Source organism: Danio rerio, chromosome 11 (genome assembly GCF_052040795.2).
Source record: "Danio rerio strain M-AB ecotype USA chromosome 11, GRCz13ab, whole genome shotgun sequence".
NCBI lineage: Eukaryota > Metazoa > Chordata > Actinopteri > Cypriniformes > Danionidae > Danio > Danio rerio.
The window spans coordinates 1,480,775-1,497,646 of record NC_141031.1 but is presented as its reverse complement, the minus strand read 5'-3'; the positions used below and the strand labels follow the sequence as shown (position 1 = coordinate 1,497,646).

Genomic DNA, 16,872 nt, shown 5'->3' with positions numbered 1-16,872 from the left:
GCTCGGTGGAGTTTAGACGCGCGACGGGACGCGATGTTTGCCTCTAAAAGAGCGACTTCTTCTCGGCACTGACTGTCACACACAACGGAGAGAGATTAAACATGGTCCAGAACGTGATTTTGGTGTTTTTCCGCAGGAGATTGAGCCAGAGACCGGCGGTGGAGGAGCTGGAGAGCAGAAACATCCTCAAACGTGAGTAGGCTATCACACCTGTCAGAGCATTAATGACTGCAGTTTCACTGATCATCACAATTAACAGCTAATGAAACGGTAATGCTTACAAAAAGACACTTATTCCCATTGCTTAAAAGGGGATTTTAAAATAAATTAGCATTTTTGAACCTGTTTGTGCTTGTATATTTATTTTATTTGTGTTGTTTTGTGTGTAGAGCCTTTATCTGAAGACATTTTTTCCAACCCCCATTTGGGACAAGTTATTTGAAGATGAAAATAATGGCCCATTAGTTGATGTATTTACTAACGATAACAATAATTCATTTATTACAGTGTTTATTCGTCTTTACTCACTGCATTAGCTATCATGTTAGCAAGAGCAACTTTGCATTTTAATAATGCACTAGCTAATGTTGAACTATGATTGATAAATGCTATACAAGAAATATTCATACGTGATATAAACTAATGGATTATTTAAAGTGTTACCAATATAACATGGAGAGATATACAGTACTATGTAGCTTTGGAAAATATTTTTTTTACTGTGTCCATCTAAAAGTAATTTTTTATTTCTGGACCTTAATTCAAGCTAATGTTTTGGTTTTTGAAAAACAATTAATGTCTGATGGATTATGTGTTGTTATTGTTATTATTATCATTATTATTATCATTATTATTATTATTATTATTATTATTATTATCATCATCATTATTATTATTATCATTATTATTATTATTATTATTATTATTATCATTATTATCATTATTTTTATTATTATTATTATTATTATTATTATCATTATTATTATTATTATTATTATTATTATTATTATCATCATCATTATTATTATTATCATTATTATTATTATTATTATTATTATCATCATCATTATTATTATTATTATTATTATTATTATTATCATCATCATTATTATTATTATCATTATTATTATTATTATTATTATTATTATCATTATTATCATTATTTTTATTATTATTATTATTATTATTATTATCATTATTATTATTATTATTATTATTATTATTATTATCATCATCATTATTATTATTATCATTATTATTATTATTATTATTATTATCATCATCATTATTATTATTATTATTATTATCATTATTATCATTATTATTATTATTATTATCATCATCATTATTATTATTATCATTATTATTATTATTATTATTATTATCATTATTTTTATTATTATTATTATTATTATCATTATCATTATTATTATTATTATTATTATCATCATCATTATTATTATTATCATTATTATTATTATTATTATTATTATCATCATCATTATTATTATTATTATTATTATTATCATTATTATCATTATTATTATTATTTTTATTATTATTATTATTATTATTATCATTATTATTATTATCATTATTTTCTTTATTATTATCATCATCATTATTATTATTATTATTATTATTATCATCATTATTATTATTATCATTATTATTATTATTATTATCATTATTATTATTATCATTATTATTATTATTATTATTATTATTATTATTATTATTATTATTATATATTATTTATATTAGTTATACTTTAAAGAAATTAATGTCTGTTACCTGTTTGCTTACAAATAGCATAAACATCTTGTTTAAAATTCATGTTCACTGAAAGAGTTGTGGTTTTTGTCCCAATGCATAATGCAATAAATGCAAAATGCACATTTTAAGAGAAACTCCAAACACCATCAATTTAAACATGAATAATTATAATATTATTTGTGAAAAAAAAAAAAAAAAAAAAATATATATATATATATATATATATATATATATATATATATATATATATATATATATATATATATATATATATATATATATCCTTAATTTGCAGCTTTGCAAAAACCTTTTTGCAGTGCACATTTAACTGAACATTTAGCACTACACTGTAAAAATTTTTTACGATCGATTAGTTCTGACAGCATATTTTTTTAGATCATTGTAACTTATTAAACTAAGTTAATCATGTTCTAAGCTAATTTTGTAAGTTATGCCAGCTGTTTTAAGTTAGTTTACTGTAATATAAGTTTAATGGACTCGTATGGGTTTATTAGATTCAGCTTAAAAATGTAAGGCAACCAGGATATTTTTACAGTGTACAAATGTTTCTGAAAAATGATTACTGGATGATATGTATGTGGGTTTTTTTATAAGTCATGCATTAGATTAATGTGTGTTACCTGTTTTCTGATAAAGAGCATCAAGTTTAAAATATCGACACTTTACTAAAAAAGGAGTAAAGGAAAATGTACTAATAATGCATAATGCAATGCAGTTTAAAATACTAAATTCAGTAAATTCCTAAACATGAACACAGTATACTGTAGGCATTATAAGGCATTATATATATACACACACACACACTCACACACACACACACACACACACACACACACACAGACACACATTTATTTATATAGTTCACTTCCACTTCAAAATCTTAAAAATGTTCTTCAGTGTTTCAATTAACAGATTTTATTCACAAATCTGCTGCTTCATATGACTAAATCAGGTCATTGTGTTAGGTCAGGTCAAAAATTGCAGGTCAAAAATCTCCAGTTTTTATACTTTGACTGATCAGAACATAAAATGTACTTAAATTATATTTTTCAGTTAAACTTAAATGAACTTAGATGCACAAATATTGCATGTACTGTAGTCGAAAGAACATCATGATCATAATTATGACATTATATAGCTTGCAGTGTGGGCGCACAGTTTTTTTTATTTTATTTTATGCTATACCAATCTCTAATCAAAGTAATTTGATAAATAATTACACACACCCACACACACACACACACACACACACACTATAAAACGGGGAAAATCTGAGTGGGGCGTGAATGTAATTTCAGCTCATTTGCAACAGACAGATTAAAGCTCAATCTGTCTGGAGTTTAACACAATAATATCAGCGATTAGAAATTTCTGAGGACAAGACGGAGAGAGATAACACACGTCTGATCACAGCCTGATTGAAATGGTGCTTCAGTTCCCTGTTTAATTGCTTCATAATGGCTCAATTTTACTTTACTAAAATAATTAGTGTGCTTTAAACACTCAACTTTAAACATGATTATTTGTATCTGTGAATAACCTTTAAACAAATGAAAAAAAAAATATATATATATATAAAATACTTTTTAAAATTGCATATACAACCTGTTGTAAACCTGTTGCTGTTAAAGCGATTAGTTGACTTTACTTTAATAAAGTGAGTAAACCTGCTGCTGTTAAAGCGATTAGTTGACTTTACTTTAATAAAGTGAGTAAACCTGCTGCTGTTAAAGCGATTAGTTGACTTTACTTTAATAAAGTGAGTAAACCTGCTGCTGTTAAAGCGATTAGTTGACTTTACTTTAATAAAGTGAGTAAACCTGCTGCTGTTAAAGCGATTAGTTGACTTTACTTTAATAAAGTGAGTAAACCTGTTGCTGTTAAAGCGATTAGTTGACTTTACTTTAATAAAGTGAGTAAATCTGCTGCTGTTAAAGCGATTAGTTGACTTTACTTTAATAAAGTGAGTAAACCTGCTGCTGTTAAAGCGATTAGTTGACTTTACTTTAATAAAGTGAGTAAACCTGCTGCTGTTAAAGCGATTAGTTGACTTTACTTTAATAAAGTGAGTAAACCTGCTGCTGTTAAAGCGATTAGTTGACTTTACTTTAATAAAGTGAGTAAACCTGTTGCTGTTAAAGCGATTAGTTGACTTTACTTTAATAAAGTGAGTAAACCTGTTGCTGTTAAAGCGATTAGTTGACTTTACTTTAATAAAGTGAGTAAACCTGTTGCTGTTAAAGCGATTAGTTGACTTTACTTTAATAAAGTGAGTAAACCTGCTGCTGTTAAAGCGATTAGTTGACTTTACTTTAATAAAGTGAGTAAACCTGTTGCTGTTAAAGCGATTAGTTGACTTTACTTTAATAAAGTGAGTAAACCTGTTGCTGTTAAAGCGATTAGTTGACTTTACTTTAATAAAGTGAGTAAACCTGCTGCTGTTAAAGCGATTAGTTGACTTTACTTTAATAAAGTGAGTAAACCTGCTGCTGTTAAAGCGATTAGTTGACTTTACTTTAATAAAGTGAGTAAGCCTGTTGCTGTTAAAGCGATTAGTTGACTTTACTGTAATAAAGTGAGTAAACCTGTTGCTGTTAAAGCGATTAGTTGACTTTACTTTAATAAAGTGAGTAAACCTGCTGCTGTTAAAGCGATTAGTTGACTTTACTTTAATAAAGTGAGTAAAGCTGCTGCTGTTAAAGCGATTAGTTGACTTTACTTTAATAAAGTGAGTAAGCCTGTTGCTGTTAAAGCGATTAGTTGACTTTACTTTAATAAAGTGAGTAAAGCTGCTGCTGTTAAAGCGATTAGTTGACTTTACTTTAATAAAGTGAGTAAGCCTGTTGCTGTTAAAGCGATTAGTTGACTTTACTGTAATAAAGTGAGTAAACCTGCTGCTGTTAAAGCGATTAGTTGACTTTACTTTAATAAAGTGAGTAAACCTGCTGCTGTTAAAGCGATTAGTTGACTTTACTTTAATAAAGTGAGTAAAGCTGCTGCTGTTAAAGCGATTAGTTGACTTTACTTTAATAAAGTGAGTAAGCCTGTTGCTGTTAAAGCGATTAGTTGACTTTACTGTAATAAAGTGAGTAAACCTGTTGCTGTTAAAGCGATTAGTTGACTTTACTTTAATAAAGTGAGTAAAGCTGCTGCTGTTAAAGCGATTAGTTGACTTTACTTTAATAAAGTGAGCAAACCTGCTGCTGTTAAAGCGATTAGTTGACTTTACTTTAATAAAGTGAGTAAACCTGCTGCTGTTAAAGCGATTAGTTGACTTTAATAAAGTGAGTAAACCTGCTGCTGTTAAAGCGATTAGTTGACTTTAATAAAGTGAGTAAACCTGCTGCTGTTAAAGCGATTAGTTGACTTGAATAAAGTGAGTAAACCTGCTGCTGTTAAAGCGATTAGTTGACTTTACTTTAATAAAGTGAGTAAACCTGCTGCTGTTAAAGCGATTAGTTGACTTTACTTTAATAAAGTGAGTAAATCTGCTGCTGTTAAAGCGATTAGTTGACTTTAATAAAGTGAGTAAACCTGTTGCTGTTAAAGCGATTAGTTGACTTTACTTTAATAAAGTGAGTAAACCTGCTGCTGTTAAAGCGATTAGTTGACTTTACTTTAATAAAGTGAGTAAACCTGCTGCTGTTAAAGCGATTAGTTGACTTTAATAAAGTGAGTAAACCTGCTGCTGTTAAAGCGATTAGTTGACTTTACTTTAATAAAGTGAGTAAACCTGCTGCTGTTAAAGCGATTAGTTGACTTTACTTTAATAAAGTGAGTAAACCTGCTGCTGTTAAAGCGATTAGTTGACTTTACTTTAATAAAGTGAGTAAACCTGCTGCTGTCAAAGCGATTAGTTGACTTTACTTTAATAAATAAGTAAACCTTTTACCTTAAAATTAAATGCAATAAGTACATAATAAAAAAATTAAGTTAAGTCAACCTAACCCCTTGTAATTAAAACAGGTTTACTCATCTATTTAAAGTAAAGTCAGCCCGTCTAAAAACTCCACAAACCCCCTTTCTCTAAGCTGCAGGTTAAATGGAGATGATTTGTGAAGCAGCAGGTTTGTGTTGACGGTCTGCTCTATCTAGGGTTTGTCAGCTGTGTTGCTCAGCTGTTTCAGCACATGTGCTCAAACACTTACTCTCAGACAACCGTTCGAAAGCCACAGAACATTAACTATATTTCTGAAGTGGTTTATCGTAGTTTAATCGCAGCAGATAGACACGTGCGCCCCGTTTCTTTTCCCGCATCAAATCCTTTCGCAGAACAGATTCACATAATCCACGTTTCTGACAGAGGGAGATGTAAGAGAACAGCGTTCATCCAGCGCCGTCAAAAGATGAAGCCTATTAAAGAAAAGCTGTAATATGGTTTTATAAACGAGGTCAGATGTTCAGTGCAGGATGCAAAACAACATCACTGTCATTTAATGTTATATACAGTAGAGCTGCATAATTGTTTTAGCATTGATACTGCAATGTGTGTATCCTCAATAGCCACATCGCAGGATCTGCAGTGTTGAATTGGGATTTTCGTTGATCAGGAGCCGTAGTTATTGAAGATTTTTACCACAATTGGGCAAAAGTTGATCATTTACATGTGTTTTTAAGGCCTGTGACTGTATTAGAGTATTGCAATAATTATATTTCTTATGATTTTTCCCTAAAAAAAGCTATTTTTTATTAGCTGTTCTTAAATGTATTTATTTATGATATTAAAATAAACAGGTGAAAGCTATTTTTTAGATCTAATTAATTCTAATTTTCCCTGATTGGCTGTTTTTTGTATTTTAAATCCCGCTTTTAGTGTTTATATTCAGCTCTGGATTCACCTTTGGGCTAATAGCAGAACAGCAACTACTAGGAGGCGGGGTTAAAGATTGTAAGGGCCCGTCTGATTGGTCAAATTCAGATAAACAACATAAAATAAAATGTAATTTATCACACATGTTCATTTCCTTGGGCTTAGTCTCTGATTTATAAGGTCGCCACAGCGGAATGAACCGCCAGCTATTCCAGCATATGTTTACGCAGCAGATGCCCAACCCAGTACTGCGAAATGATCACACATGTCTGAGATATGCATATTGCATATGCTATTATCGCGATAACCATAATTTTTCGATATATTGTGCAGCCCTGCTGTGTGTGTGTGGTTTTGTGTGACTTATCAGAACTCAAATGTGTATAATATAGTTTTTACACAGGTATTACAGGATAAGGTGACTTATGAGGACATAACCCATGTTCCCATTTTACAAAAGGCTTATAAATCATACAGAATTTATATTTTATTTATTCATTAAGTAAAAAATGCAGATTTTGGAATAGGTTTGGAGGGAAAAAAACAATGGAAACTTATGGATTGTCCCCACAATTCACAACAAACAAACGTTTGTGTGTGTGTGTGTGTGTGCTTGCTTATGTGGTTTACAAGGACACTCAATTTTAATAATGACATGGGTATGGCCTAGTTGCACTCTATTAAGTTGTTTAGAGACCTCAGTTAGTATAATTATTAAGCATTTGTAATTACGAGGACACAAGCCATGTCCTTGTAATTCAAAATGCTTCAACATTATACTTAATGTTGCCACATGTTTTCTGTGAGGTTTGCATTTCGGGTAACACCATATAGTAGGAGGTTTTTTACAGTACACAATATGCATTAGGCCTATGGAGAGTCCTCGTAAACCATGTGTGAATTTAGAGCAAGGAAAATAAACTGTCTTGATAGATTTTCTAGCATTAGACAGACACAAGTGCTGTCGTCTGAATCGTGCTCTACATGTTTTGTGCTGGATTACAAACTTAATCTGTTCCTCGGTGGACTGTGTGTGTATGTGTGTGTGTGTGTGTGTGTTTTATACTCATCTGTGTGTGTTTTTGATGGATTTGCAGAGAGGAATGACCAGACAGAACAAGAGGAGAGACGGGAAATCAAGCAAAGGCTAAACAGAAAGGTTTGTGATCTCTCCTTAAGAACACTTCACTGAGCGAGCCTCATATACGTGTGTTTTTCCTCCTCAGCATGCAGTATTTACGTGTGTATGATGTGTCGTAAGGCTCAATTACTGCTATAATAACAGTCATTCAGTGTACAGCAGAGGCTTCATCCTACTTTCTGAGAACAGTTTTAAAAACCAATCATAAGTGTCAGTTTATGGAAACTGAGGTTTATATGTCATCTAAAACAGAATAAATAAGCTTTCCATCGCATTCAAGATACAACATGTGAATATCTGAGGCTTCAAAAAATCTAAATGTTAAAAAATCACTTTTAAAATTGTCCAAATTAAGTTATTAGCAATGCATATTAATGACCAAAAACTAAGTTTGGATATACTTATAGATGGAAATGTATAAAATCTCTTCATAAAAGATGATCTTTACTTAATATTCCAGTGTTTTTGTCTTAAAATAAAATGTGATAATTGGCTATTCCTACAAATACACCAGTGCAGCATTCGGTTTTGTGCTCCAGGGTCACAAATGATAATATCTTATAATAAATAGAAATATTAAACACTTAAGATCTTAAAGTATGTTTATTGAAGTTATATTAAAGCAATAATTATCTTTGGCATGCTGTCATTATTCAATTAAATGGCTCAATATTTGCTTATCCTCTCTCAGATCATTCTAATATGCATATTATTGCTGAAATGCAATCATTCTTTCACCACTGTCATGTTTTTTCTTTTATTTTTCTGTTGCAATAAGCCACAACACTGCAAAAAAAGCTTTTCTTACTTCATTTTTTTGTCTTGTTTTTAGTCCAAATATCTTCAAACTTTTAAATTAAAAAGCATTTTCTAGACAAGCAGTTGTTTTAAGAAATGATATGCAAAATGAAGTGAGTTTTTCCTTAAAACAAGTCAAATAATCCTGTTTTTTGTTCTTGTTTTGAAGAAAAACTCACTTCATTTTGACTTATTATTTCTGAAAACAAGACAGTATTGTTTTGCTTGTCTAAAATGACTTTTTCATTTTTAATTTTTCCATTTTAGCGATGATCTGAGCGAGAATAAGCAATTATTTAGCCATATAATTGAATAATAAGCGTAACTATAATTTTTGATCAACGTTACAGCATCAACCTAAAAGCGTAGATCACCCCAAAATTAGCATGCACTCAGTTTTTACTCTTCCTCAAGTGGTTATACACCTTGATGAGTTTCTTTCTTCTATTGAACACAAAAGAAGATATTTTGAAGAATGTTGAAAATGTAAGCCATTGACTTCCATAGTAAGAAAAACAAATCCTATGGAAGTCAATGGTTACAGGTTTTCAGAATTTTTTAAAAATATCTTCTTTCATGTTTAGCGATTTAATGATAACAGAATTGTCATTTTTGGGTGAGCTGTTCTTATTTAATGATTTATTTCACATTTTTTACATTATACAAACATAACCACCATCAAGAACAGAGGTGGAAGGAAAAAAGGATAAAAAAGAGACTGTATAGGTACACAATGGGATACATCAAAAACACTAAGTGGGAAAAAATACAAGTAAATAACTGAATGAATACATACATACATAAATAAATGCATAATCAAATGAGGGCCAGATGTGTCCATGTATCCCTTTAACAGCATTTGCCTGAAGCAGCAGGTTGAATAAGCTTCTCTTCCTCTTCTTGTTGTGTTTTCAGCTCAACCAGCGGCCGACTGTTGACGAGCTGCGGGACAGAAAGATTCTGATCCGCTTCAGTGACTATGTGGAAGTGGCCAAAGCTCAGGATTATGACAGGAGAGCAGACAAACCCTGGACCAGACTCTCGGCTTCTGATAAGGTCAGTGCAGAGGCTGACACACGCCCCCTGCAGGACAAACATCGTGCATATTCATATACAGTGTATTTACAAATGGACTGTAGAGCACTTTAATAAAATCATGCAGAAATACATTTAGTGAAAAACATCTGTTTGGCCAGTTCTGGGTGAAAAATCATACGAAATACAGACCAAAATGTTACAAAAATTATGATAATAAAATAAAAGTAATACTTTTATTCATCAAGGATGCACTAAATTGAGCAATAGTGAAAATAAACATAGCTCATTTAAAAAATTGCATATAATTTTTTAAATAATTTGTAAAAAAAAAATGCTCATTAATGCATTATTATATGAATTTATTCATAGAAATGAGACAATAAAGCAAACATAAGAAGCAGCAGCACAGTTGTTCTGAACATTAATAATAATTAGAGATGTTTCTTGAGCTCAAATCTGCACGTTAGACCGATCTCTGAAGGATCACGTGTAATTTTGCAGGAATGAATTGCATAATAAAGTCAGTGTCTTACAGTTTTAGTTTTAGTGTTTATATAGAAACACAGTTCAAGTCTAAATTATTCGCCTTCCTGTGAAATTGTAATTATTTTTCAGATATTCCCCGAATGCATCATGAATTTCAAGACATGATCATTTTAATACCTGTTTCCCAGTGATGGGTTGCAGCTGGAAGGGCATCCACTTTGTAAAACAAATGCTGGATTGGTTGTCGGTTCATTCCACTGTGGCGACCCCTGATTAATAAAAGGATTAAGCCGAAAAGAAAATGAATGAATTTTAATACCTAATTAATAATAACTCATTTATTTTGCCTTTGCCATAACAAGATACTAGTATTCAGCTTAAAGTGACATTTAAAGGCTTAACTAGGTTAATTAAAAGTCAATTTAGGTTAATTACATAGGTTATTAGACAACAGTGGTTTGTTCTGTAGCCAATCTGGAAAAAATAATAATAAAAACCGTACAGGAGGGCTAATAATTATAGCAATTAAGTATAATATATATTTAAAAATACAGTATTTACTGTGATTTAAATAGTTTAATGCATCCTTAGTGAGCAAAAGAGATCGAAAACATGTATATAAAAAATCTTATAGACCCACAAACATGTGAACGCTTCTTCAGTGTGTTAATGAATATGGTCCAGAGCAGTGTTTCCCAACCACGTTCCTGGAGGCCCACCAGTCTCCTTTATCTGTCACACCCATTACAGCTCTTTCCGTCTCTGCTAATGAGCTGATGATCTGACTCCGCTGTGTTTGGTTAAGGACACATGGAAAATGCGCAGAGCTGGTGGTCCTCCCGGAATGTGGTTGAGAAACACTGCTCTAGAGATGACTGTGGTGTTTTCGCGAGCAGCTCACGTTAAGTCAACGGAACTGATCATTTATAAAACATCAGCTGGAAAACAAGCGATCTTGTTTCCTCCATGTGCTCCGGTTGCTCATTGTTGTTGTTTGTGTTTGCAGGCGGCGATACGCAAAGAGCTGAACGAGTTCAAGAGCAACGAGATGGAGGTTCATGCATCAAGCAAACACCTCACAAGGTCAGTGTGGGTCTGCAGGATATCTGTTTGGATTATAGGCATGGGGCGATATCTGGATTCAAGGTTTACTGTTTTAAAAGCGCTATAAAAGTTTTCAGTGATCACAATACTGTGATATTTTTATCCAAGGTCATGATACCGTCACAATCATACATCTAGTTTGGACGTGGCCTGCTCCAGATATTGTTCCATGTTTGCATAACCATGCACCAAAAAAAAACAACGATAGATTACTCGTCGCGGTCTCTTGCGTAACTGATAAAGGTGCGAGAACACATCCAGTAGATCAATATGGGAGGCTGTTCTATATATATCTGTATCTGGGCTGTGGGATTTGCAGGATCAGCACACATTAGAGCTCGTCGACATCTATAACAAATGCTTGCTCATGTTTAGCTTACGCTAGACCTCATTTCTGCTGCACAAATAGATATCGCTGAACGAGCTCGCGGTCCTGTTGGGTCTGTGCTAGATTGTGCTGTCGAGTCTACACTGCTGTTTTAGTCCTGGAGGTTCTGTCTTGTTTCTAGTCCAAATGTGTAAGAATTCTTAAAATCAATAAGCATTTTGTTGACAAGTGGAAAAATATTGTTGTGTTTACAGAAATAAGGAGTCAGAATGAAGTGAGTTTTACTTTAAGTGAAGTTTATTTATAAACAAATTTCGAGAGGATCACGTGCTTATGATTGTTCACAGCTGTTCCAACTTTAGCTAATGACTAATTATCCTATCAGACGATCCTTAACTCGCTATAAACAACCAGACTTTTCTCATCTCAATATCTTCGCCTTGAAGAAACCCCCCCCCCACCCAACCCTACTTTCCCTCCTTTCACGGGCGACACGGTGGCCAGTGACTAGCACTGTCGCCTCACAGCAAGAATGCCCCTGCTTTAATTCCCTTCCAAATCGGGCGACATTTCTGCGCGGAGTTTTGCTCGTTCTCCCCGTGGGTTTTCCCCGGGTCCTCCGTTTTTTTCCCACAGTTCAAAAACAAGCACCCTAAATAATTAATCCAAAATATTTTTGTCATCGAGATCTACCTGAGCTCAAACTCCCCTCTCGCCTTGCAACGGGAGGGAACCCAGGGCTCGAGGATCTTATGAGCTCAGGGACAACATGCCAAACACGCTTTATTATCAATCATCAGCTAAGGGTGAACTCTTGAAAACAAGCTAAATAATCTGCCAATGGGGGAAGAGAAATAATCTTATGTCAAAAGGAAAACAAGATTGTTCTGCTTAACATATTGGCAGATTATTTTGCTTGACTCACTTCATTTTGGCTCATTATGTCATTAAAACGAGATAATATTTTAGCTTGTCTAAAATGTGCATCTTGATTTAGGATATTTGGACTAGAAACAAGACAAAACGTAAGAAAAGCGCTTTTTTTGCAGTGTAGACACACACACACACACACGCTCTTAAAAAAATTAGGGACATTACATGTTTTTATGTTTTTATATATGGATGTTCAGAGAAAACGTTCGGCAATTTACAATTAAAGTAGACCTTTGTTGTCAGCGCCAATAGTGTAGTGGTGTGTTGACACATGCACTCTGGTGCTCACGGCGACTCGAGTTCGATTCCACCTCGTGGTCCTATGCAGATCCTTCCCCTCTCTCTGCTCCACACACTTTCCTGTCAATACTCTCTACTGTCCTATTAAATAAAGGTAAAAACCCTGAAAAATAATAATAAAAAAACAAAATAGACCTTTGTTTATTTTTATAATATAAAATTTTGGCTACAAGTTTGTCCACACAAGATAGTTAAGTAGATACACACACTTACTCGTGTTGGGTTTTCATTTTTTTTCTATAGACATAATGATGTTTATACTGTACAGAGCAGGCTGTATATTCTCACCCTCTACCCCTAAATACTACAAAATATTTAATTCTGTGTGATTTATTTATTTATGAACTGTTATCCTCATTATAAATGTCCCCACAAGATCAAAATATCCTGGTATTCCTATATTTGTGGGGTCCCCACAATGCGACTACCAGGACCACACACACACCACTGCAAAAGCTTTTTTCTTACTTTGAGTTTTTGTTTTGTTTCTAGTCCAAATATTTAAAAAGTCTTAAATCAAGAAACAATTTCTCATACAAGTGAAAAATATTGTCTTGTTTTTAGAAAATAATGAGTCAAAATTTTGTTTGTTTTTCCTGAAATCGAACAAAATAATCTGCCGATGAACAGAACCCCCACATCCCCCACAGAACAAAGACCCGTGGTACAGGTGAATTGGGTAGGCTAAATTGTCCGTAATGTGTGTGGGGTGTGTTTCCCAGAGATGGGTTGCAGCTGGAAGGGCATCCACTGCGTAAAAACGTGCTGGATAAGTTGGCGGTTCATTCCACTGTGGCGACCCCGGATTAATAAAGGGACTAAGCCAAAAAAAAAGGATGAATTGAAAAAGTTAAATAAACTTGTTTTTTCTTTGACATAACATTATTTTGCTTCCCCCATTCCCAAATGATTTAGTTGTTTTAGGTAAAAAACTCACTTAATTTTCACACATGATTTCTAAAAACAGGACAATATTGTTTTACTTGTCTATAAAATGCTTAAAATTCTGTGTGATTCATGAGCTGTTTTTCCGTCATGAGACAAAAAACAAAAATACTGGTATTACTATACTTGTGGGGACATTTGGTCCCCACATCGCCAACCTGATTTCATCAAGTAGGACATGTTCCTGCATTAACATCTATGTTTATCCTGGAACAACATTCCAGTCAGCCAATCAGGGCTAAGGGATATGTTTACAGTTTGTGTTAGGTTAGGTTACTTCTATATGATAGTTAACTATTATTTTCATCTGATTTGGGGATTAATTTTTAGTTTTGGTTGGGTTTAGGTGTAGGGAATAGGTATGGATTACATTTTCCAACAAAAATGATATTCCAGGATCAGCATAGATGTTAACTCGAGATCGCACCATACAAAATCATGATATGCGTCCCCACAAAGTGATAGATACCTGAACACACACACAGTTGCACGCACTCAGTGCTCTTCTGTTATTATTCTCTTGATGGATGGATGATGGTCTGTGTTTCGCACTCACCGTCGTCTTCTCTCTGTGTCTTGCAGGTTCCACCGACCATAGCAAGGTTTCTTCCGTGAAGAAGATGCTAACGGTATCTCTGTGAAGTCTGAGACCTCAGGAGGCTCTCCATGGAGGGCCTGATATTTGGGCGCTAGTGAACCTTGGAGACCGTGTCTCTGGAGCTTCAGCCTGAAGAAGCCAAAACCCTCCAATCGCCACTCAGTAGATCATTCATGGTTTTTCAGGAGACTCTGGTGGGACGCTGGAAGACTGTTTGGATAAAAAGACACTGACTTTTTCTTCTTCTTCTTTTTGTAATGGACTGTTTTAAGCGGTCGCCTTTTGATGCCAGTTGGGGTGGGCGGGGTTTTGAGGATGTGGGCGGGGTTTTGGGGATCAAGCATGTGACTCATTGGAACCGTTTGTTTGTTTGTTTGTTTTCCCACACCAGTGTTGGTGCTGTAGTGACACCCCAAACGTTTCTGGGCTCCTACTAAAACTTGAGTTTCATATCAGCTGTATAGATGTTAGTTTGAGGAACGGGAATCATGTCTTACCTTTGCAACGACTATTTATTGTCTGTACAGAACAAGCTTTGGATTTTTAACAAATCACAATGTCTGTCGTCTGTTACGAATGAATGAAAGATGGATGATTGATTAATGCATGGGTGGATGAACAAAAAAAGATGGATGGATGGATGGACTAAAGGATGGACAGATGGACTAAAACATGGATGTATGGATGGATAGATAGATGGATCAAAACATGGATAAACTAATGTATGGATAGAAAGATTGATGGATGGATAGATGGATGGGCAAAACCATGGATGGATGGATGGGCAAAAACATGGATGAACAGATGGATGGATAGTCGGATGGATGGATGGATGGATGGATGGACTAAAAACATGGGTGGATGGATAGATGGAATAAAACATGGATGTATGGATGGATGGATGGATGGATGGATGGATCAAAACATGGATAAACTAATGTATGGATAGAAAGATTGATGGATGGATAGATGGATGGGCAAAACCATGGATGGATGAATGGGCAAAAACATGGATGAACAGATGGATGGATAGTCGGATGGATGGATGGATGGATGGATGGATGGATGGATGGATGGATGGATGGATGGATGGACTAAAAACATGGGTGGATAGATAGATGGAATAAAACATGGATGGATGGATGAAAATATAGATGGATGGGTGAATAGATGGACAGACGGATGGATGGATTGAGGGATGGATGGATGGATCAATATATGGATGAACAGATGGATGGATAGATGAACAAAAACATGGATGGGTGGATGGATGGAATAAAGCATGGATGTATGGATGGATCAAAACATAGATGGATGGATGGATGGATGGACCAAAAATGGATGAACAGATGGATAGATAGTCAGATGGATGGATGGATGGATTGACTAAAACATGGGTGGATGGATAGATGGAATAAAAAATGGATGCATGGGTTAATAGATGGACAGACGGATGGATGGATGGATGAACAGATGGATGGATGGATGGACAGACAAATGGACAGACGGATGGATGGATGGATGGATACATGGATGAACAGATGGATGGATAGATGGACAAAAACATGGATGGATGGGTGGATGGATGGATGGATCAAAACATGGATGGGTGGATGGACAGATGGATGGATGGATCAATACATAAATTAATAGATGGATGTATAGATGGTTGGATGGATGGGTGGATGGGCCAAAACATGAATGGATTAATGGACTGATGGATGGATGGATGGACTAAAACATGGTTGGATGGATGGATGGACTAAACCATGGATGAATGGATGAAAAGATGGATGGATTGACAGTAATGTGAGGTAATAAGTTAAAATTAAACTCAAATATTAGGTTCGTTCTCCTTCAGCTTAGTCCCTTTATTCATCTGCGGTCGCCACAGCGGAATGAATCGCCCAAATATTAAGTTAAGTAAATGAACTATTTATACATGATATTCATTATTACTGCATCATGGACATGTGCAAAATTATTACAACCCAAAAGAGTCGGAGCGAGCCCACATTGCGAATGAACAGACGTGTGTTTATAAACATGACTAACTCACTGACCCGCCGTGAGCTGACTTCACTGAGGACTTCATTAGAACAGGACTTAATGTAAAGTGTTATTAATCAGGCGTCTGACTCTGCCGACAGCGCTTATTCTGATAGCTGATCTGATCTGTGCTCATTTCTCTAAATGATCGCTGGTCTTGTGTTCAAAACGCCAGAGTGGATTCTCATCATGTGTTTTAGCAGCAGAAAACTCCTCCATTCACATACAGTAATCTTACATAAGCTGTCAGGAAGTCTCAGCGTCCTCCAAGAAAACACGAGAACTCATTATTTCCGTCCACACACACACACACACACACACACACCTGCATCTGTTAACATAAAGAGCTATATAAGATTGATTTAACCTATTTAAAAAAGTTATTTGGTACAATTGAATTAGTATAGATCAGTTAGCAATGCTTTTGACTTTAATAAAATCATTTTTTTAAGATTTATAATGTCAGTTTTCAGTTTTACAGTCATTTCTGGTGTTGTTTTCTTGTGTGAATAATAAGCAGATTACACTGTTGGTCCAGAAATGAA

The 16,872-nt window shown here is 34.1% G+C and overlaps 2 protein-coding genes across 5 annotated transcripts in view; one reads left to right on the top strand and one right to left on the bottom strand.

The window, feature by feature from the left end:
* The window catches only part of phactr3b (phosphatase and actin regulator 3b), an 89,974-nt gene extending 75,145 nt beyond the window's left edge, over window positions 1-14,829 (top strand). For 3 of the 4 annotated variants that reach the window (XM_087272389.1, XM_087272390.1, XM_087272388.1), the window contains exons 9-13: window positions 137-192; window positions 7,705-7,766; window positions 9,462-9,602; window positions 11,077-11,153; window positions 14,263-14,829. In XM_087272389.1, coding sequence (XP_087128515.1) covers window positions 137-192; window positions 7,705-7,766; window positions 9,462-9,602; window positions 11,077-11,153; window positions 14,263-14,278 — 352 coding nt within the window. In that variant the 3' untranslated portion in view covers window positions 14,279-14,829. 4 annotated transcript variants of the gene reach the window in all.
* LOC147841616 (uncharacterized) lies at window positions 2,172-5,773 on the bottom strand. Its single transcript, XM_088651140.1, has 3 exons — window positions 5,770-5,773; window positions 3,024-5,091; window positions 2,172-2,600 (listed from the first exon to the last, which is right to left on the bottom strand). Exons 1-2 carry the CDS (start codon window positions 5,771-5,773, stop codon window positions 3,317-3,319), a joined length of 1,779 nt encoding a protein of 592 aa, XP_088507266.1. The 3' UTR covers window positions 2,172-2,600; window positions 3,024-3,316.
* Window positions 14,830-16,872: the final 2,043 nt, after the last annotated feature.